General features: G+C 46.1%; 2 protein-coding genes across 2 annotated transcripts; one reads left to right on the top strand and one right to left on the bottom strand.

Moving 5' to 3' along the window:
- Positions 1–23: 23 nt before the first annotated feature.
- On the top strand, positions 24–14229 carry PIP5KL1 (phosphatidylinositol-4-phosphate 5-kinase like 1). The gene is given in 11 exon segments (XM_044306051.1): positions 24–302; positions 996–1169; positions 2171–2224; positions 2498–2652; positions 4408–4532; positions 8471–8505; positions 10412–10467; positions 10543–10655; positions 11518–11680; positions 12235–12607; positions 12609–14229. Coding segments are annotated over 11 exon segments (1359 nt in total). The 5' UTR covers positions 24–251; the 3' UTR covers positions 12669–14229.
- A 7261-nt stretch (positions 14230–21490) lies between these two features.
- On the bottom strand, positions 21491–22534 carry PIGH (phosphatidylinositol glycan anchor biosynthesis class H). Its single transcript, XM_044268254.1, has one exon. It carries the CDS (start codon positions 22472–22474, stop codon positions 21920–21922), a length of 555 nt encoding a protein of 184 aa, XP_044124189.1. The 5' UTR covers positions 22475–22534; the 3' UTR covers positions 21491–21919.
- Positions 22535–23238: the final 704 nt, after the last annotated feature.

The raw sequence follows: 23238 nt of genomic DNA, 5'->3' as shown, positions 1-23238 counted from the left end.
CGTGACAGGACAGGGGGGGAGCGTGACAGGACAGGGGGGAGCGTGACAGGACAGAGGGTGGATGTGGGGGAGCAGCCGGGAAGATATCTAGAAGGAAATATAAAACAGGGGATCATCTGGATGAGTGAAATCAGAAGGAGCGGTGAAGTGTGAGAGGACGAGGAGCAGGTGCGGAGGAGAAGAGGCAGCCAAGGAAACTCGCTGTGACTTCGTGTGACATGAGGACACGTGGGGGGTGAGAGCGTCTCAGAATGGAGAGGGGAGGAAGATGTGACTCAGTCTACAGGACCATGATTAAGAGGGTGAGCAATTCTTCTCTGTGCCCCATTTGAGACCCAGGGTAGTGATGGACTGGCATCTATCTCATATCTCTCTCTCTATCTCTCATATCTAATTTCTATGTATCTGTCTCATATCTGTCTGTCTACATATCTATTTATCTATGTAGCTATCTGTCTGTCTATCTAAATTTTATCACCATTAGAAAGATATATGAAGAAATTAGACAGGGACGAATGTCTAACATATTTTGCTATGTCATGTTCAAGGATTGAAATTCACTTTAAAGGCTATGTACACCTTTTAAATTGGGGTATTATTGCATTATACAAATTTTGAGCTAAAAATCATTTTTTCAATTGGGTTTTATTAAAAATGTATTCCAAAAATGTAAAATATGTAAATGTCAAGGCCTGATCACAGCTCACATGGTCTGATCACACCCTCTTGCAAATGCTCTGACTGTGCAGGACTGAGCCTGGATCCATTGTATCTTCCCGGCCGCCTCATTAACCCTTTCATGGAGAGCCCCGTAGTTGTGTACTAGTGCCAGAAGCGCCATTCTCCGCCTCACCGATCACCCCCCTTCCCCCGTTCCTCTGCCACTGGTCAGATCTCTAACATGGTCATTCGGCTATATTTCCCTGGTGCTGTGATGACTTTCTTGCTCGTTACTCTCTGTATCGTGTATTTCATCCTAATTTCTCATTTTTTAGGGGGAGTCTCGGGGAAGCTCGAGGAGGCGCAGACTCTTCTGGAAGCTCCGCCAACGTTGGAAACTTCTTGGTCTTTTTGAAATCGATAAGGATCACGACTTTTACCCGTTGACCTGTGACCTGAAGGAAGGACTGAGAGATGCCGTTCAGGATACCATCCAGAGCGAAGCCACGGTGAGCCACGCTGTCGCTGGGCGTCTGTCCCCAAAGGGTTCATTCACACACGGCAAGATTTGGTACAGAAAGTACCATCCACATACTGCAGGAACATTCCCATTCATAGGCATGGGACAGATATTTGTTTGCAGGAATTTTTGCAACAGATGTTGATGAGGCCTGGCTGGAGTACTTTCCAGACACAAATGCTACAACACGCCCCCATTTCACCCCCTGTCAAAAATACAAAGGTAAAAAAGGGGATTTACAAATATTTTAGTTAAAAATAAGTCAAAATTCCTTGATAAATTACCCCCTATGTATTGATTTGATGTCATCCATGTTTGTTTGGGGTGGGGGGTCCAGCCTTTCCATAGAACTGGGAATCTAAGTTTCCCATTTCCCTATGGATGGTTTAGGCAACTGAGGCTCCCAGCGGGCACATGGCCCAAAATACCCATATCCTAAAAGGCAGACCCCCATCACAGTTCCCAGTAACAAGCTGCGACCCGTGGCTGCCACTAGTGGCAGCAGCGCTACATAAAGCAGCGGTGGCCACGGATGAGCTCTCCCTAAACCCTGCCCCCTCCATACCTCGTGGCGCCCATGGGCACTCTCTCCACCAATCCTCTCACTGCCCTGCATAAGTACATCCTATAAGTTCCCTACAATGGTGGGGGGGCATACCAGGAAGAGGCGGGTCACATTTTCTGCCGCCACTACTGCAAAAGTGTGGCAAAATGCAAAAAAAAAGGAGCTTTTCACATGGTTTATGGACTGTTTATGTTGCGAGTAGCCCAGGCCGCATAGGATATGTAATCCGGCAGTGAGTAATCCGTAACGTCTGTTGTCTAAATCATTTGCCGTAAAAAATTCCTGTAATCTGCCGTCCGTTAATCCAGAAAGCAATAATCCAGCTCTAAATGGTTATTATCCATCTTTTTGGCTTTGATATTATACGATGGTAGAAGTTGTGTGGTTTGCGGACAATCATTTAGAAATAATTTTCTTTTTTTCAGCAGCCGATTCTTACAGATGAGGATTACAGCGCTAAACTCACCCAGGGCCATGAGGCAAGTCATTAGGCTTTACGCCATGATACTTACTTTGGAAACCATGCTACAAAGAGCCACTCTTGTTTTGGAGGACCCAACTCATGTAATGCTCGATTTTGCCTGTGGGGGAGCTGCAGGGAGATATAAACACTTGCGGCAGGGTTCTGTAACTGTTCACAGCTGATTGCTGGGGGTTCAGGGGACCTTTCTAATGAAAAATTATAATTTTTCAAAGGGCTGAACCCCTTTGAAAAATTTTTACAAATTTTTATGGTGTTATGTGTCTCGCAGGGCTATGTTATGAGAACATACGCAGGGCCGGTGTTCAGACATTTCCGCCAGTCTCTGGGTGTATCTGAGGAAAGCTACCAGAGAACTCTCTCTTCCTGTGGCCTGTACCTACAGTTTATTAGCAACTCAAAAAGCAAAGCGGACTTCTTTCTGACGTGAGTATAATGAGTTAAATGACCCCACTGGGGCTTAAAGGGGTTGTCTGGAGTAAAAAAAAAAACATATTCAAATATCCTATCAGAGGATTTAGTTAAAGGGATATTCTGCTAATAACAAGTTATCCACTCGATCGGTGAGCACAGGGGCCCTATGTCCACTATTGGAATAAGGTGGTGGTCGAGCATGCACACTGCTGCTCCATCTACTGTCTATGGGACTGATGGAGATAGTAAGTAGGGCAATGTACACCAGTGCCATAAACAGTTAATGGAGTACAGTGTACATGCTGGACAAGCCCTGCATTCAAATGGGGGGCCCGTTCTCGTGTTCAGCGAGGGTCCCAGCAGTCGGACCCTCACTGATCTAGCTGTCATACACTGGATAGGGGATAACCCCTTTAATAGACTATGGGGGTAAAGTATTAGTCTACCCCAGGGCTCGGCAACCTCCGCCGGTCCAACTGTTTTGAAAGTTTCTAGGGCTGGGCGATATGGCCTAAAATCTATATTGCGATATAATTTGAAGCATGTGCGATATGCGGTATATTATTTTCTTCTGTATGTATACAAATTACAAAACGTTTCAAGAAATTTTTAATATGTTTATTGTGTAACAGATCTTTTTCCAAACAATGTAAAACACAAATTCGTAGAAAATAAAGTGCAAAATGTAAAAAAAATAAACATTACATTTCTTCCTCCTGTCATGATTAGAGCGCCATCAGCCCCATGGCATTTGCCATCATCATCGTACATGTCCCCCAGCCAGCGCCATCAGCCCCATGCCTTTGCCATCATCATCGTACATGTCCCCCAGAGCCAGTGCCATCAGCCCCATGGCATTTGCTATCATCATCGTACATGTCCCCCAGCCAGCGCCATCAGCCTCATGCCTTTGCCATCATCATCGTACATGTCCCCCAGAGCCAGTGCCATCAGCCCCATGCCATTTGCCATCATCAGACATGTTCCTTTAGAGCCAGTGCCATCAGATCAGCCCCATGGCCATTCTTTGCAAATAGATGATGGACAACCTAAGAATATCCTACTGTCATAAAGTGCTTAAAGGGGGTCATCTCATTTTTGACATTGGGGGCATATCATTAGGATATGCCCCCAATGTCTGATGGATGTGGGTCCCACCTCTCCTTAGAAGCCCGCAAAGTGACAGAGGGCGCACTGAGCATGTGCGGCTGCCATCCTTTCAGTCCTATGGGGGTGCGCTCAGCTATTTTTGGAAGCCCCTTTGAAATGAATGGTAAGCGCACTGCGCAAGCGCAGCCTCCACTCCATTCACTTCTTTGGTGCTTATAGCAATAGCCAAGGGCACCCCCATAGGAATGAATAGAGGGTGGCCGCGCATGTGCGGTGCGCCCCCCAAATCGCTTTGCGTACTCCGTTCTAAGGATAGGTGCGGCGATAGGACCGGCACATCTTAGCAATATGTCCAAGATGAGACAACCCCTTTAACGGGGCATTCCTTTAACACACTGGACAGAGGGGAACTTTCCTCGCTCAAATCTCTGCTCGGCCCCCCGTAGTTTAGCATTAGGTCATACGTATATCAGTGGCCTCCGACCTGTGACACCTCAGAACTAATACTTCCAGATACTGTCAGCTTATGCTGGGAGTTGTAGTCCTGCCGCGGCTGGAGATCTGCAGGATGGAGACCGCTGTCCTATATGAAATGTCAGCCATACCTGGATAACCCATGAAAGAGCCTATGGATATTATATGTAGCTTTTTTTGCAGAAATGACAAGCGGCTTTTCCTGAAGACGCAGAGTAAGAGAGAGGTCCACTTCCTTCTGCGCATCCTGCGCAAGTACATCCAGCACTTCCAGTCCTATCCACACTCCCTGCTGGTGAAGATACTGGGTGAGCACCACTGGGTTTACTATGTGTGTTCTTCATCTTCTGGCATGGATGCTATGATGACAGTAACTGCAGATACTTGCCGGGGACCCCTGTGAAACCCCCATGACACCAGTGGAGTACATGTAGTGTCATCATCAAGTCCTATGGCAGTCCCATTATTAGGACCACCAACTACTTTCGACGTCGGCAGCGTGTAGCTCATGAAGGAAGTCATGTGTGCTGAGTGGGCTTGGTGGGTATATAAGGTCTACGATAGTCTGCAGACGTATCCCTCGTAAAATATCCCTGTAAAATGAGATAATTATTGACTTTCGGGCCAAGGGTGGCAGCATTTCTAAAGCTGGCAGCTCAGGGGACGGGTCCTTTCTTTGGGGCGTTCTTCCTGTAACTGTCACAGCTTCTAATAGTAGATACAACCGGAAGCAGTGGAAGGATGTAACTGAGCATGTGCGACCATCTCAGCGAGGTGGACAGGGCAATAAGGAAAAGAACAAACAGCAGGTGGCGCTATACAGATACATTTTATTGAATAACTCAGTGACTGTACAACATTTTTGATTACTTGCAATTACAAAAGTATTCACATCCAGGTGCCGGTTTGAAAAATGTAGAATATTTTTTATGGGACAAGTGGCAGACTACTGTCATTAGTCTGTTTGAAAATAAAGAATTAATAAAAAAAAATTAAAAATAAAAAAAAACGATGCTCTGGTGGCCCTCCGCTCGTCTTCGCTTACAAACTGAAATCAAGTGACTGCTGCAGCCAATTAGTGGCCTCAGTGGTTACAGACCGGACTTACGACTTATTCCCTGCAAAGAAGTTAGAATCAGATGAAGACATTGACTTTATAGGGACTGTTTTGACTTGAGTTCCTGCGTCTGGGGGGCCCAAAGGGCCCTCAGTCACCTAAGAAGTCCACAGTATTATAAATGACATTTGATAGTGAAGGGCCCTGTTACGGATTTTGCATTGGAGCCCAGAAGCTTCAAGTTATTCCTCTGGATATTATATTACTCCATTCAGGTGAAGCCGTGTCCTATAATCTGGAATGTAGGTGCTGGTCTAATGAAAGACACCTTGGGGGGTAGGTTTCGGACGAAAGGATTTTGGGAGCGGATTTTGTGCCAAAAATTTAAACCGAATCTGTGCTGAAAACGTCTTCCATTGTTTTCAATGGGAGGCTGCAACCCAGTTCATGCGGCCTAGGGTCTTTGCTGCGGGCCTTACAAGACCGTTTCTACAGCCGGGCGCCATCAGCAGGGCCCAGCGCCGGAGGGGGGCCCTTCATGTCCGGAGGCAGCAGGAGTGGAGATGAGCGCCTCCATTGTGGAAGCGCTCATCTCCATATTCATCTGTATCGCCGTCCTCAGGACAGTGATACAGATGGATGGTGCAGAGGAGCAGGGGAGAGGCGTCTCCCTTGCTCGTTCCTCTGATAGGCTACAGGCACTAGGCCTGTAGCCTATCAGAGGCCGGTGCAGGCAGCGCCATGACGTCCCGTACAGAGCGGGACACAGGCCGGAAGAGGCCTGCAGCGCATCACTGACAGCAGCATAAGGTGAGTATATGGGTTTATTGCTTTTATTATTTATAGTATACTGTGGCAAGAAGGGGGGTGGGGGCCCTATATACTGGCACAATATGGAGAGGTACTATGGAGAAGAGGGGAAGCACTATGGGGGCCACTATGGAGAAGAGTGGAAGCACTAGGAGGGCCCTATATACTGGCACAATATGGAGGGGCACTATGGAGAAGAGGGGAAGCACTATGGGGGCCACTATGGAGAAGAGGGGAAGCACTATGGGGGCCCTATATACTGGCACAATATGGGGGGGCACTATGGAGAAGAGGGGAAGGAGCACTATGGGGGCATCTACTGGGGGCCCTATGTACTGGCACGAATTATGGGGGGGCACTATGGAGAAGTGGGCGATAAGAGCACTATAGGGGCATTATATAGGGGCATTTAATACTGGCACCAATTTTCATGCCACTATAGGGAAGGGGGGAGAGGAGCATTATGGGGGCATATATGTGGGTCAGTCTATAGGGGCATTTTATACTGGCACATTATGGAGGACACTAATGGGACGGGGGAGGAGATCTATGGAGCATCTTCTGGGGGCACTATATAGGAGTATTTTATACTGCACAAATTATAGGGGCACTATGGGTACCTAAACTCAACTGGGGGCACTAAGTGTTTTTTTCTAGTGGCACACAGTACGGGTCATTGGAACACATGAGAGCATTCTGGGGACATTGGCTCTACTGTGGGGACTAAGAGATGTGTTTTTTTTTACTGACACACAACGGGCATTTTTTGTACTGGCGCACATTATAAGGGGGCGTTTTTCTACGGTCACACATTATAAAAATAATTATTACTACCAGGGGCATTATGGTGGGCTTTATTACAACTGGGGGACTATGGGAGCATTATTACTGTACTTCTAGGACACAATTACTGTTGGGGGGACTGTAGGAGCACTATTACTACTAAGTGTACTCTGGCACAGAATTATTACTATTGGGATTTTGGGGAGCACTATTACTTTGGGGGCACAGTATCAGCTTAGCACAGGTATTTTTGGGGGACATTATGGTTACGCCATTAGTGTCAGGGACACTATTTGCTGGGTGCAGTTATTTTTTTAGAGCATTGTGTTCCAATATTTATTGAAGGGGGCGCTATCTGTGTGTAACTAGTATTTTCAGGGGGTTTATCAGTTTATGCAGTATAGTTTTGGGGGTGCATGATGGGATGTTGAGAAGGTAGGAGGATGATGGAAAAGTAGAAAACTAAGATGTCTGTCAAACTCTGCAGAGAGAAGAGATGGCTTAAAAGAAATCATCATGGTGGTCTGGACTGAATGGAGAAGATAAAGAAAGAGAACATCTACATTAAAGGAGACGTCACTGGATGTACGAGGTATGTGGCGCTGTATTAGGCTACTTTCACAATTGCGTTAGTGATTCTGGCAGGCTGGTCCAGCAGAGAACAGCCTGCCCGGAATTCACTGGATCCGGCACTGCAGACTGAATGCCCGCCGCCCCCATCAACTACAATGGGGTACGGCAGAGATCCGATCATAATCTGGAGGAGGGGGGGGCGCGCTTTTTTGATGTTCGCGGACCACAAAATACATACAGTCGTGTGCATGAGCCCTGTGGGGACTCGCTCTGGTAGACAGGATTAGCGGATGCAGTATAGAGGCAACAACAAGTTCTTTGGATCAAACAGTTCAGTGTTTTATTCACACTTTAGGCAAGTGACAAAACAAGCAGTCATAATCAAGCAAAGTCACCTTGCGGCGTTGGTGTTAATTCACACCATGCGGCAATTCTGCCTCAAAGAGTCCTTGCTAAAGCAGCACCAACTATTTTTTTAAAGCCAAACAGGTATCAAGCCGTCATCCAGACACAAGGCTCCCAGATCCCAACACAGAGACCTGGCTTCTGAGCCCTGCTGCCTATTTAAGGACAGCCAGGTGCTGCCAAAATCCGGACCAGTATTTGACCTCACCTGGCTGTAAATCAGCCCAGCAGCACATGCTGGGAGGAAAATACCTGTTTTCCCAGACCAAACTATTATAGTAACCTATGATGCTGTGCGCTCCCATGCGCATGATGTATGCCGCTCCGGGACATATGAGCCCACTCACGGACTGTATGTCTCGGAGGGCATACGGTCGTGTGCATGAGCCCTTACACTGACTTTCCTGCATGATTCGTGTTGTCAGTTGCTCAGACTTGTACTCTGGCGCCCTCTACTGTTTATAGCAGGTTTATGTTTTGCCTAAAAGAAGCATAGACGGTCAATTTACCTATAGCTCTGGAATATTCCAACAATGCTAGACATAGGATATATATATATATATACGGTAATTTTATCACATATGTGAACCATTTTCTTATACCCCTCTCATTTTGTAGGCGTGCACTGTATCACCAGAGCTCAGGAGAAAAAGGTATGAAAAATGTGTGTGTTCTGTCTCTAACAGACTGTACTTTGTATTTCCATTCCTTACCGTTGTCAGGATCTCTGCTTGCTGCCAGTGAATGAGAACACTCTTGTTTACCTCCAGAGCATAAAGTGGATACAATTGTACCCAGTGTGATTGGGATTCTAATGTCTGTGCTGCTGAAGACTAGATAGGCAAGATTAGCAGAGGGGAGAGGGCTGCACAATCTGCTGTGTATTTGGCCATGTTCACACCATGTTCAGTCACAACTGCCATAGGCCTGATAAATACCAAAAGAGTCTCTTTTTGGCATCTGCCGAACAGGGATGTATTTATATACCCTTTATTTTGCATGGTGCCTATGGATGGCATATGTCAGAGCTTCACATTCAGTAGGTTTCCCCGCATTGTTGCTCTTCTAATTAAAGGGGGTTTCCGACTTTTTTTTAATGCTGATAACTAGGGATTAAACATCTGAACTCGATTTGCAGGAGCTCCGTACAGTATTAGAATGTATTGGCTCAGATGAGCCGAAGTTATTGCTTCTCGAGACTTTGCGCAATAACTTCCTAAATTAGTTTGTACTGTAAAACGCCATTTCCCGAACTCTAGTTTGGAGCCAATACATTCTAATACTGTATGGCGCTCCTGCTCCGTACAGTATCAGAACAAAGTTTTATGCGATTCAACTTCAGATGTTTCATCCGAAGTCGATTCGCTCATTCTTACTGATAACCTATCCACAGAATAGGTGATCAGTGGGGGTCCGACACCCAGGACCCTCGACGATCAGCTGTTTGAGAAGGTTCCGTTGAGGGCTGCTGCCTTCTCTCTGCTCACCAGGCACAGTGCCATCCATTGTATAGTGGTTGTGCTTTGTATTGCAACGTAGGCCCATTCACCTGAATGCTGGTGTCTTCTCAAACAGCTGATCAGCGGGGGTGTCGGGTGTCGGACCCCCACCGATCAGATACTCATGACCTATCCTGAGGATTGGTCATCAGTATAAAAAAGCTGGAAAACCCCTTTAACACAATGTTGCAAGAAGGTACATATGCAACGTGCCGCCCCCCTTCCCCCCAGGGCCGATCGTGTCCTGGGTTTTTAGGAATGCCGAGTGGTGTGGTGCGGCCTCAATAGTTTTCTGTGTGTTAAGGTGCTCCTACCTGGATACCGTCAATCCCCAGGGTTAGGCTCCAAAGCAATAAAGGGGAGAGTAATGGTGGAGGTGGAGAAATAGTCAAGTCCAGACTTTATTAAGTTCAACAGCTTTAATTGAATCGACTTGCACCCATACAAAAAGTGGTGTTTCTCGGTTCCAGCAGGTTTTGGCATAAATTGACAGGCAAACTTAAATATTCAGCTTCATCTCTCTGCTGCGCTAAACTCGGCTTTAGTCTGGTAGCTGGACTTTAGGACTGTTCTGGTACCTTTGGAGTGGGGTGCCTTTGGCTGTTGACCCACTTGAAACACTCTGTCGGTTAATCTGTAAGGAGTCAGGGTGATTCTCCTCTCCTTCCAACTCTAGACTAGACCAAGACTCCCTAAAAAAAACTTCCTGTAGCCCCTCCTTTGGTAGGAAGCAGGACTGGCCCACTTCTGCTAAAAAGGGGGAGAATGGAATGGTAAGTTCCATTCTATCTAAAGAACTCTCTGCTGTATACGCTGCCACCTGCTGGTGAACAAGGGACATTACATGTAATACAAGAAATAACAGTTACATAGCAGAACAATTAATGCACAGTGTAAGGCTTTCACACTAACGTTAGGCTCGTCCGGCAGGGCAACAGAGATGGTAGCAGGGTGTAGGAATGGTAATACCACTCTGGGGTATTACACATACATGCCGCCAATATGGCCACCTACAGCTAATACTTGGCCAGTAATACACATTTCTTTTCCTCCATTACAGAAATACTTTATCATCATGCAGAGCGTCTTCTTCCCGGATGAGAGGATCACTGGCCGGTGAGGATAGCTTCATAACCTGGATCTGCAGTACCTACCTGTGTGGTGTTGATAAGTGTTCTTCTCTTCTTTCAGCTACGATATTAAAGGCTGTCACGTGAGTCGCTGGACTGAGCCCGAACCAGAGGGAAGTCGGGTCCTGCAGGTCTTCAAGGATCTAAACTTCGAAGGAAATGTCATTTGTTTGGGTATGCTGTCGGATCCAATCATCACTTATTTGTTCTTAAAGGGGCTGTTTGCTTTGGGTAGTGCCCTTATATTAAAAGGGACACCCCCCAATAAGTGTGTCTCACTGCCTGGTCCCTAGTAACCTCGAAGCAAGTGCATCATTTCTCTGCAGAGCCCCAACAGGGGAAAAAATAAGTATTGCACAATTTCCATTGAACTCTATGGGCCGTCACAGATGTGTTTAGGTCCTCCAGAAAGAAGGGCACTCACAAGTGAAGGTGTCCAGGATTTTGATATGATGGCCTATCGTCAAGATAGCAGCCATCACCCCACACTCCCATGATCAGCTGTTTGGGAGTAGCTATGGCTGCTGGAAGTAGGCTCTGAAGCTGCACAGCGCCATCCATTATCTAGTGGACAGAGCTGGTAACTGCAACGCTGCTCGCACTGAAGTGTTGGAGATAGAAGCGAGTCAGCACTTAGACATTTTATAGCATGTCATAAAAGTCCCAGATGGTAATACCCCTTTAAGAACTGCTCATGGTCCATAAAATCCATGCTATAGTGTGTGTGTGTATGTGTATATATATATATATATATATATATTCTTGGACAGCTGAATGGACCCTGGAGAGAAGAATGTGTGTCGGAAGGGGGGGGGGGGGTATATATCTAAAATGGTGCAGTGCAGATGTGGAGTTGTTGTCTACGATAACCAATCAAATACTATCTTTTATTTTAGATTTTTTTTTGGGGGGGGGGGGGGGGATAAAAGCTGCAACTTAATTGGTTGCCAGGGGCAGCTACTCCATATTTCTTCTGAACCCGTTCGTTGTGTCACTTGGCCTCATGTCCGTTCCTACTTGTCCCCTTCTCCCTCAGACCAGCAACGTCCGTGGCTGCTTCGTCAGACTGAGATGGACACTCGTTTCTTGCGGGACCTCAATGTTCTGGATTACAGTCTTCTCGTCGGATTTCAGACTCTACATCAAGATGAGAAAAACCAGAGCTGGTCTTTAGCCAACCTAATTGTCCGCACTAAAAGGTGGGGAGACGCTACGTTTAAAGGGGTGTTTCCAACAGCTATTCTTGTGTAGTTGCTTATCTCATGTACGTCTTCCCTATGCTTTTTTTTTTTTTTTCAACTCTGACTCTCCTCACCCGTTTTGACCATGTAGACCAATCCTTCTGGTTTGTTTCCATCCTATATTTAGCACTTCCTGTTGCTGCATCCAACCAAACCCATGATGCACTTCTTCTTAGGCCTCATGCACACGGCCGTGTTCCATGGCCGAGATCGGTTGACACAGCCGTGTGCATGAGGCCTTACTCTGACACACCTCCAGCACCGCCCCTAGCCACACCTACCTGATTTATAGCTCCTCCCACCCCACTAGTTACAGAGACACTCCCCTAACACCCAGCTAGTGTATAGCTCCTCCCACCCAACTATTTACAGACACTGCCCCACCCGTACATATCCTGTATATAGTCATACAGTGGCAGGCGCTGCCTATTGGACCTTTTTTCTGAACCTGGACAACCCCATGTTCTATAAGATGAACAGAGTCTGATATCTAATTCTTCTCTGCCTTCCAGGTCTGTAAATGGGACCGGTAGCCCCACTACATCCCAGTGTGCTTCTGTTCCTGGCACTGTAGAGGAAGAAGGTGAATCCACCGAACAAGAGGACGATGGGACTGAGTGTAGTGGCACCCCTGACATGACTTCTGCTAGGCGGGTGCCCTTGAAAAAAATCGGACAGCAGGCAAGCACGATATCCAACATCTCTGACGCTATAGCTCAAAACCGCCGCCTGCTTCCTAACTACAAGAACCCGCTGCATGTGATGGACGGCCCAGAACTGAGATACTTCATAGGAATCATTGACATATTTACCGTCTATGGTCTGAAGAAGAAACTGGAACATCTGTGGAAGAGCATGCGCTACCATGGCCAGGAGTTCTCCACCTGTCAGCCCCTCCCGGTACGCACAGAGGTTGTGCCATTGGGTGGAGACGCATACCGTGTAACCTTCCCTCACGCCCCAACACAGGCCTCTCAGCCAATGTACTGTGAAATAGTCATATATTCATAGCCTTCAAGATGCCGTTTTATTGTGAATGCCTTCATTTATAAGTAAAAATATTAGGAATGAAGGTTACTGAGCATACTTCTGATAATGGATGACCATAGACACCAACCAGCCATAACATCATCTGGTGACAATGGCGCCTGTCAGAAGGGTGGGATATATTAGTCAGACAGGCGGTAAAAATGGGCAAGCATAAAGACCTGAGTGACTTTGACAAAGGGCCAAATGGTGATGTGTAGACAACTGGGTCATTCTCCAGAATGGCAGGTTTTGTGAGGTGTTTCTACCAAAAATAGTCCAAGGTCCAACCGGCTAACCAGTGTCAGGATCATGGACGCCCAAGGTTCACTGATATCTGTGAGAGGTGAAGTCTAGTCTATCCGGTAAGATCCCACAGAAGAGCAAATTGCTGAAGAAGTTGGTACTGGCTATGATAGAAAGGACACACAAGACATCGCAAGTTGCTGTGTGTCGGGCAGTGTAGCCGTAGACTGGTCAGAGTGTCCATGTTGACCCTGTCCATTGCCAAAAGTGCCTACAATGGTCATGTGAGAACCAGAACATGACCATGGAGCAATGGAAAAAGGTGTCCTGGTCTGATGAATCAGGTTATCTTTTACATTATATGGATGGCCAGGGTGGGGTGAGGATCGTGTGTCACTTAGTCTTACTGGCCCACCGGAGTACCTGAGGATCCTCCGGTGGGCCCTAAGCTCTGCCAATAATGGACCCCTAATAAAACAGGACCCTTTAAGGTCCTATACACACATAGGGGTGGGCCATCAGAATAATTTCCTCTTGTGGGCCCAAGGGACTGCAGTCCGACGCTGGTCACTTACCTGGGGTAGAGATAGTACTAGTATGCATTATGGGAAGAAGACAATCTAGCAGAGGCAGTGTGATGCCCTGGGCAATGTTCTGCTGGGATACCTTGGGTCCCGACATTCATATTGATGTGACACATACCATCTACCAAAACACTGTACAGGTCAAGTACCCCACTTCATGGCAGCAGTGCCCCATAATGGCAGTGCACTCTTTCAGCAGGATAACGCATGGCCATACTGTTAAAATAGTACAGGAATGATCCGAGGAACACGACAAAGTTCAAGTTGATGACATGGCCTCCAAACTCCCCAGATCTCAATCCGATTGAGCATCTATGGGATGTGCTGGAAAAACAAGTTCAATCCATGGAGATCCCACCTCACAGGATCTGCTGCTAACGTCAGTGCCAGATACCACAGGACACCTTCAGAGATGATGGGTCAGAGCTCTTTTGGCGGCACAAGCGGGTCTTTTCTGTGTTATGGCTGATTGGTGTAGCATGCAAGAGCTTATGCCAAAGTTACTCATTAAAGACTGGTCTTAAAAAGCCACCAACAGGGGGCGAGCTGTCTTCTAATTAAAGGAACAGCTGCTCAAACAGCACTTTTCGGCCTGCTGTAAAATGCATTTGCTTTACAGGAGTTGCAATATAATAAATATATTTTACATGACTCCAGTTTATATTTGCCTACTTTCCTGGATTGTCTTCTCAAAATCAGGTGATGCCCCCTTCCCCTTCCTGATATTAGAAGCAAATGTCTAGCTGTGTTCTCCAGCTTTAGTAAAAAGGATCTGCTTCATTTTCAGAAGCAGTGCCACTTTTGTCTATGGGCTGTGTCTGGTACTGCAACTTATCCTTAATCCAGTAAATGTGGCTGAATTAAAAGACATGAAAGCGGGGGCACAACTCGAGTCCTGTGGGCCCCAGGACAAATTTAAGACCCAGGCCCCCAATGGTTTTTTTTCCACCACCACCACCACCTGGGTTTTGCTCAGACCAAGAAGACCAATAACAAGTCACTAGCCAAATCGTACCACCAGACCATAAACACAAATTATCACCACATAGTAAGTGTATACCACCATCCTGACTCTCAATAGAAACCACTGTGCTATGATCAAAAATGGTGGTGGATACCAATTCTACAAGGTGTTCTGCAGGCTATGAGTGAATACAGCACTGTTATATCCAGTGACATCCTCACAAATTGAAATAATGTACTTTTCTTTACCATCCAGCCCAGACCACCATGAAGACTTCCAAAAGCCACAACTCTGCAGACTATAATGCAAAGACATCTTTGACTCCACACTTTTCCAGCACTTTCTCCATGTCCCTGTTTGTGCCCAACACAATAGTAAAGTCTTGCTTTAAGAACCCATACAGCAGGAATGCCCCCTTTGTATCACCACACAATAGTAATGCCCCATTTGTGTCCCTTAAATATTAATGTGACATGTTACAGTAGTAATGTCCCTCACTCTATACTAATGACCCCTAATTTACACCAATATAATAATGTCCCTCCTTGTAGCCCAATTGGAATAGTAATGTCCCCACCAAATAGAAATGTCCCCCACTGTGCCCCATTATAATAGTAATGTCCCCCTCCGTGACTTACCTCTGATAATCCAGAATATAGAATATTATTGCTCCTCTCAATGATTTAAGGAATATTACTGTAATAAATATTTTTTCACTGCCCTGAAAAAAATATTAGAAAACATAAGACCCCGATTCGCCAACAGCGCAAGGACTGCCGTAAACGGCCAAGTACAAGCGTTTTGCTATCTCTGGCAGTCCCAGAGAGGTGGACGGCGCGCATGCATGACTGCCACTCCATTTAGCAAGAGGAATTTGGGGTGGAAGGTAAGGCCAACAATACCATAGTGTGACACAAAATACCGCCCCTGCAGAACCAAATAGCACAGTGCAGCACAAAATACTTCCCCAGAAGCTGTCCCTCTGTGGTGGCCAGTGGCAGCTGCCATGTTCTGTCGTCCTCCTCCAGTTGTCTCTAATTAAGGTATGGAGGAGGGGGCTGGGGAGGTGAACCAAACCACCGCTGAGACTGCTGCCTGCAAACATTCAGAAGAATACAAGACTACAAACCTCTTACCATCCAGGGACGGCTCCTTTGAGGTAAACATTCTCTTAACCTCATCTTCTCCATTCGGCCCACACCACTATGACTTCTTTCAGCCATGTCTCATCTCGACAGAGTTTGCCACACAGGTATATTAGATTCATCACTTTTCTATCATCCTTTCCACCTTCTCAACAAAAACTTCCCATCTTGTTATCTCAAAACTGTCATCCTTCTGCCACTCCGGATACTGTGCTGCCCATTACTCCCAAATACTTTACTGCAGAAAAATATTGCCACTAGTAGTAATAATGCCCCCTATAGTGACCCAGTAATAATATGCCCACCAAGAGTGTCTCCAGTAGAAATGAAGCCTCAGAAGTGCCCCCAGTAGTTATAAAGCTCCCAGTAGTGCGTGCCCTTTGTAGTATTAATGTCCCTATAGTCCACAAAGTGATAATAATGCTCCTGATAGTGCCTCCAACAAAAATAATGCGTAATATCCCCATTAACGTCCCTATGGTGCTCTAGTATCCTCTGGATAGATCATCAGCATCTGATTGGCGGGGGGTCCGACACCCTTGCCGATCAGCTGTTTGAGAAGGCAGTAGCGCCGCGGCCTTCTCACTGTTTATCCTTATGAAAAATAAAATATTCATTTGGATCCCACATCTATGAGGAGTCAGAACCCACTTCACCCTCAGAAGAGGAGGAGATCCGCTGTGGTGGAGGAGCTTTGTCCGCAGGCCTTTTGTTTGCTGATTTGATTTCCTCAAACACAGAAGTGAGCTGTTCTTTAAATCATAATAAAAAGTTCATATTTCCAGTAGAAGGAGACAAGCAATCAGAGCAGACATTGGTAGATAATTCATCAGGAAGGGGTTGCTGACATTTTTGGCATAAATGGTGCCTGGATTTTCTTTTCCTCTTATTGGGTTCCTCTTGAGAGGCAGACATCTGGAGAGGTCAGAGATGAAGACTTTAAGTGTTATATATACATTTCTAGTACACCGCTATGTGCATGACAGCCCAGCATCCCTAAGATGTGAAATATAACAGGGAAAGACCACTTCCTCTCAGAAGTACAATCTGATATCACCAGAAAGAGTGCATTGAGACACAAACAGCTGACCCCCAATGTGCAAGCATATCAGATACAATGCCGCTGACTAGGGAAGGAAGAAAAACCCCTGCAGGTGATTTGGAAATAGACCGCTTAGCATAAAAAATTACATGCACCAAATATATATATGTATATACACACACTCACCTAAAGAATTATTAGGAACACCATACTAATACGGTGTTGGACCCCCTTTTGCCTTCAGAACTGCCTTAATTCTACGAGGCATTGATTCAACAAGGTGCTGATAGCATTCTTTAGAAATGTTGACCCATATTGATAGGATAGCATCTTGCAGTTGATGGAGATTTGAGGGATGCACATCCAGGGCACGAAGCTCCCGTTCCACTACATCCCAAAGATGCTCTATTGGGTTGAGATCTGGTGACTGTGGGGCCATTTTAGTACAGTGAACTCATTGTCATGTTCAAGAAACCAATTTGAAATGATTCGAGCTTTGTGACATGGTGCATTATCCTGCTGGAAGTAGCCATCAGAGGATGGGTACATGGTGGTCATGAAGGGATGGACATGGTCAGAAACAATGTTCAGGTAGCCCGTGGCATTTAAACGATGGCCAATTGGCACTGAGGGGCCTAAAGTGTGCCCAGAAAACATCCCCCACACCATTACACCACCACCACCAGCCTGCACAGTGGTAACAAGGCATGATGGATACATGTTCTCATTCTGTTTACCCCAAATTTGGACTCCACCATTTGAATGTCTCAACAGAATTCGAGACTGATCAGACCAGGCAACATTTTTCCAGTCTTCAACAGTCCAATTTTGGTGAGCTCGTGCAAATGGTAGCCTCTTTTTCCTATTAGTAGTGGAGATGAGTGGTACCCGGTGGGGTCTTCTGCTGTTGTAGCCCATCTGCCTCAAGGTTGTGCGTGTTGTGGCTTCACAAATGCTTTGCTGCAGACCTCGCTTGTAACGAGTGGTTATTTCAGTCAACGTTGCTCTTCTATCAGCTTGAATCAGTCGGCCCATTCTCCTCTGACCTCCAGCATCAACAAGGCATTTTCGCCCACAGGACTGCCGCATACTGGATGTTTTTCCCTTTTCACACCATTCTTTGTAAACCCTAGAAATGGTTGTGCGTGAAAATCCCAGTAACTGAGCAGATTGGGAAATACTCAGACCGGCCTGTCTGGCACCAACAACCATGCCACGCTCAAAATTGCTTAAATCGCCTTTCTTTCCCATTCTGACATTCAGTTTGGAGTTCAGGAGATTGTCTTGACCTGGGCCACAACCCTACATGCATTGAAGCAACTGCCATGTGATTGGTTGACTAGATAATCGCATTAATGAGAAATAGAACAGGTGTTCCTAATAATTCTGTAGGTGAGTGTATATCATACATATCAGTCTGTAATAGACTGAACATGGAAGTCCAAGCAGTTTGACCCAGGAACCACCATACTTACCGCAGTAAGCAGCGGGTGAAGTGCTCTGGCTGAACACACCGGCACTGAAATTAAATAGTTGAACTTCTGGTCTGCGCTCCCTCAGGCGGCGTGTACGCACTACAAGCTCCCCACAGCCCTCTGCACGCGCGCGCGCCAGCCCGATATTGCCGTGGCCAAGTAGCAGGCTCTGTGGAATGAGGCACTGTATGCACTACACAGGGAAAAGGTGCGCTCATTCCCTCTACAGGCTGAGGGACAGGGGAACCCTGTATGCCACCTAGATAGGGATCGGGTCTCTGCTGACCGTTAGTATGTGGCCATCTGATACCTAGAGAAAAAACAAATACAAGGCTCCGGTGTCATGTGTTACCCTATATAGCCTGCTGATCGGTGGTAATTAATGTTTATTGCTTTCTAATGTGTCTCTATCTTGGTTGTACCTAGGGGACTTAACCCTTTAGTCATGTACTGCCAAGGACGATCAGGAAACGCATGATGACATGAGGTTAACCAATAAAGACCGTAGCGAGGTGCAAAGGTGGTAATGCCTCTCTGGCGCGTTACACATACAATGACCATAGAGTGGTAGACCATATAACTGATTACGGTACAATTATATCCAGTGACTTACAGTTGACATCTCTGTTCGGAGTTGTTCACTTTTTTCTTGTTTCTTCCATTTGGCCCAGACCACCATGACACCTTCCGCCAGCCATGACTTGTCTCTGCAGAGTTTTAAACACAGACATCTTTGGCTCCTAGTTTTTCCAGCTCCCTTCTTAGGACTCTTTCACACGGGTGTCCCGGATTTGCTCTGGATGCGTTGCGTGTGCATTGCAGGAAAGCCCGGGCGAGTGCGCACGCAATTGCGTTGTTCAGTTTTTATCGCGTGGATGCAATGCGTTTTGCACGCGCGTGATAAAAAACTGAATGTGGTACCCGAACCCGGACTTCTTCACTGAAGTTCGGGTTTGGGTTAGGTCTTCTGTAGATTTTATTTTTCCCTTATAACCATGTTCATTCAGCAGGACCTGCGCTGACGTCACCACGTGATTAGCGCGATTACGTCAAAGGTCCTTTTGCAGGGTCCTGAAAGAAGAAGAAAGAAGACGATGCCGGCTGCGCGAACAAGTGGATGAGATGAGTTAATTTTTTTTCTTATTTTTTAACCCCTCAAGGCACATTTTAGTAAGCATTATTATTAAGAATGCTATTATTTTCCCTTATAACCATGTTTATAAGGGAAAATAATACAGTGATTAGACTTTAATGGGGCTCGGGGTTGCTCATTCCTATTATCTCCTAGCAACCATGCAAGAAAGTCACACCGCATCCGCACTTGCTTGCGGATGCCTACGATTTTCACGCAGACCCATTCATTTAGATAGGGGCCTGCGTTGCGTGTAAAAATGCATGACTATAGAACATGCTGCGATTTTCACGCAACTGCAGAAGTGATGCGTGAAAATCACAGCTCATGTGCACAACCCCATTGAAGTGAATGGGTCCGGATTCATTGCGGGTGCAATGCGTTCACCTCATGCGTTGCACCCGCACGGAATTCTCGCCCGTGTGAAAGGGGCCTTACCCTTGTTACTGCTCAGTTTCCCTATTATTGTACCTGCTGTGTTGCACAGTGCCCCAAACACTGGGCTTCAAACATTATGGTGTCAAACATATAGTCATTTCTCTCATTCCACTGCCCCAAAAAAGTGTCCACACGGACAGCATTCCGGAAACAGAGCCAGAGATATAGTGACCTCAAAAATACTACTACCAAACAGCAATACACAGAAAAAATATTAGTGCCACATTTTGCACCCCAAGAGTAATTGCCCACACGCTTCTATCCTATTAAAATCGAATTAAAATAGTGATGTAATAGTGCCCCCTTAAGGCCTCACACAGTAACAATGCCCACCTTTGTATCCCTTTGTGCCCCCCCATCCTAAAAAGCAATAAAGGTGGCCATTGTTATCAGTGTGTGGGGCAGAAATGTGTCTGTCTTTACTGTTTTGGGGCAGTAAGGCAGTGGTTTATAATAATCCCCCAATCTGCCTCAGAACAGTAACAACCCATGTATGCCCCCATAAGATAAAAAAGATAACATATTATAGTGCCCCCTCCATAGTACCCATCACTTTGCAGTGTCCCTCATAGGTTATAATGCCCCCTTCTTGGTTCATCTGTTATAGCGCCCCCTTCTAGGTTACAGAGTGCCCAATACTGTCCCCTTCTATATTAGTGCCCCTGATCTGTAGTAGTGCCCCCTTCTATGTTACAGAGCCCCCACACAGTGCCCATGATCTGTAATAGTGCCCCCTTCTAGGTTACAGAGTCTCCTCATAATTTATAGTGCCACATCGTGCACCCTTCATTGTTACAGAGCCCCCTCACAGTGCTCCATAATGCCCCCTTCTATGTTACAGAGCCCCCCTCATAGTTTATAGTGCCCCATACTGCCCCTTGTAGTCTATAGAGCTGACTCTTAGTTTAAAGTTCCCCAAACTGTCCCATTCTCTGTTACACTTCCCCCTTCTATGTTACAGAGCCCCCCTCATAGCTTATAGTGCCCCATACTGCCCCCTTCTATCTTACAGTGACCCCAGATATGTAATAGTGCCCCCTTCTAGGTTACAAAGCCCCCTCATAATGTATAGTGTTGCATAGTGCCTGGTTCTAGGTTACAGGGCCCCACTCAAATTGTAGTGACCCACAATGCCCCTTTAAGGTTACAGTGCCCCCTGGTGGCCTAGAAAATTGCAGCGCAAGGGGTCTCATTTTTGACAATTATTTTGCAAAAATCTTCTTGTATACATGATTAAAAAGAGACTTTTTTTTAATATTAGAATTTTTGCTATTTATTATTTACTCCAGCCATACATATATGGTCAATAAAAATCATCATGAAAATTTTGTGGATTTTTAGGTCATAATCATGCATATAAATAGGGATGAGCGAATCGACTTGGGATGAAACATCCGAAGTCGATTCGCATAAAACTTTGTTCTAATACTGTATGTAACAGGAGCTCCGTACAGTATTAGAATGTATTGGCTCCAATGAGCTGAAGTTATTGCTTCGTGAAGTTCCGCGAGACTTTGCGTTTATTGTACTGTAAAAAAAACATTTCCCAAACTCTGGTTCGGTTCCAAGGTACCACTTGGAACCGAACCCGAGTTCGGGAAATAGTTTTTTACAAGTATAAATTAATTTATGAAGTTATTACCTGAAGTCTCGCATAGCAATAACCTCAGCACATCGGAGCCAATACATTCTAATACTGTACGGAGCTCCTGCTCTGTACAGTATTAGAACGAAGTTTTATGCGAATCGACTTCGGATGTTTCATCCGAAGTCGATTCGCTCATCCCTACGTATAAATCATTTTTAGTTGAGGGCTGATCAAAAACACCCCCCTAATTCAATAAATCTAGCATAGTCCATACATAGCGCTCTGACATCATGCCGTCACCCAGCTGGTTCTTTGCTATTAAAGCTATGAATCTGTAGAATAGTCGCTCCAGGAGCTGGTTCTTTACTGTAAAAGCTGTGAATCTGTGGAATAGACTCCCCAAGAGATGTTTCGTTGCCAAAAGAGCTGTGAATCTGTGGAACAGTCGCTCTAGGAGCTGGTTCTTTGCTGTAAGAGTGGTGAATCTGTGGCATAGTCTACCTCAGAATTTGGTCACAAGTCCACCTTTTTTCACTCTCAAGTCCACATCGGCCTGCCTATTTTCTCTTGTGAGACGACAAGATCTCCTGACAGCTCCTGTAAATCTCCACCAGGCAGTCCAGTCGGGGCTGTGAGCTCTGGAAGATGGGAACGACCTTGGACACCCCAGCCTGAGGGTCACTGGGATCTTTGAGGAGGAGGCACAAGTAGTAGTTCACCCTGTGCATGGAGATGCCCTCATTGATGACCACGTCTTGGACCCGGCACATCTCTACGAAGACTGTATTCTCCCGGCCAGAAGCGTACGTCGAGGTTCTCTGGATCCCCAGGGAGCCCAGGATGAGCAGGGACTCATGATCTACCTTCACCAGGTGCAGGTAAAGGAGAAGCCCTATGATGGAGAACAAGATGGCTGCTGTCAGGACTGCGGTGTGCTGTGTGTAGATGAATATGACATAAGCGACTACCCACACAATGCACGTCCAGGTGGTGAGGGAGCGGAGAGAAATCTTGGAGCTGGTGATGGTGAAGTCCTGGCAGGTGTCGCTGTACGACTGCTGCTGTAGCGTGATCTTGTTCCCATAGATATCCAAGTACTCCTTCCCTTCCATTGCAAAAAGGGCAAATGCTAGCTACAGGCGACCTTTGATGATGTCGCCACCATGTGATCAGTCATGTGACCAGCCCAGTAAAGCAGCATGCCTCTGATGACATCATCATTATCATGCGATCAGCCAAACAAAGCTGTGTCCTCTGGAGAAGGCAATGGCCGCTCTAAGCCGTGCTCTCTGGAAAAGTAAGGGTTAATAATTAACCCTATCATGCCCAGATCGCATAGCGTACTGATTTGCAGGACATGATGGGAATTGTAGTTTCACAACGGCTAGCTGTGACATTCCTCGATTGTCAGTTACGAATACAAACTGACTGTGGATTAGACATGCTGAGAGTTGTAGTGCTCTGCTTGGTTGTGGGGTCTCTATAATATACAGTATATATTATTATTTATTATTAATGCGCCATTCATTCCATAGCGCTGTACATATGATAAGCGGTGCACACGCATAATACAGTATGAGCATGAACAAGACGAGTTACAGACTGGTACAGAAGGAGAGAGGGCGCTGCCCGCGGGGGCTTACAATCTACATGGTATAGGTGAAGGACACAGTAGGTGAGGGATATATATATATATAGCACAAAATAAATGATAAGGCACAGCCTGGACATGCTGTGGCTTGTAGTTCTCTCCTCTTATACCCCTATGATCCCATATTAAAGGGGTTGTACAGGATCAGAAAAACATGGCTGCTTTCTTCCAGAAACAGCGCCACCCCTGTCCGTGGGTTTTGCCCGGTATTGCAGCTCAGCTCTA

The sequence above is a fragment of the Bufo gargarizans genome, chromosome 9 (assembly GCF_014858855.1).
Source record: "Bufo gargarizans isolate SCDJY-AF-19 chromosome 9, ASM1485885v1, whole genome shotgun sequence".
Classification (NCBI taxonomy): Eukaryota; Metazoa; Chordata; class Amphibia; order Anura; family Bufonidae; genus Bufo; species Bufo gargarizans.
The sequence above is the reverse complement of the archived record's forward strand: the minus strand, read 5'-3'. Positions and strand labels throughout refer to the sequence as shown.

Coding starts and splice junctions, on each gene's coding strand:
- PIGH (XM_044268254.1), bottom strand. CDS start 22,474: ATGGAAGGGAAGGAGTACTTGGATATCTATGGGAACAAGATCACGCTA.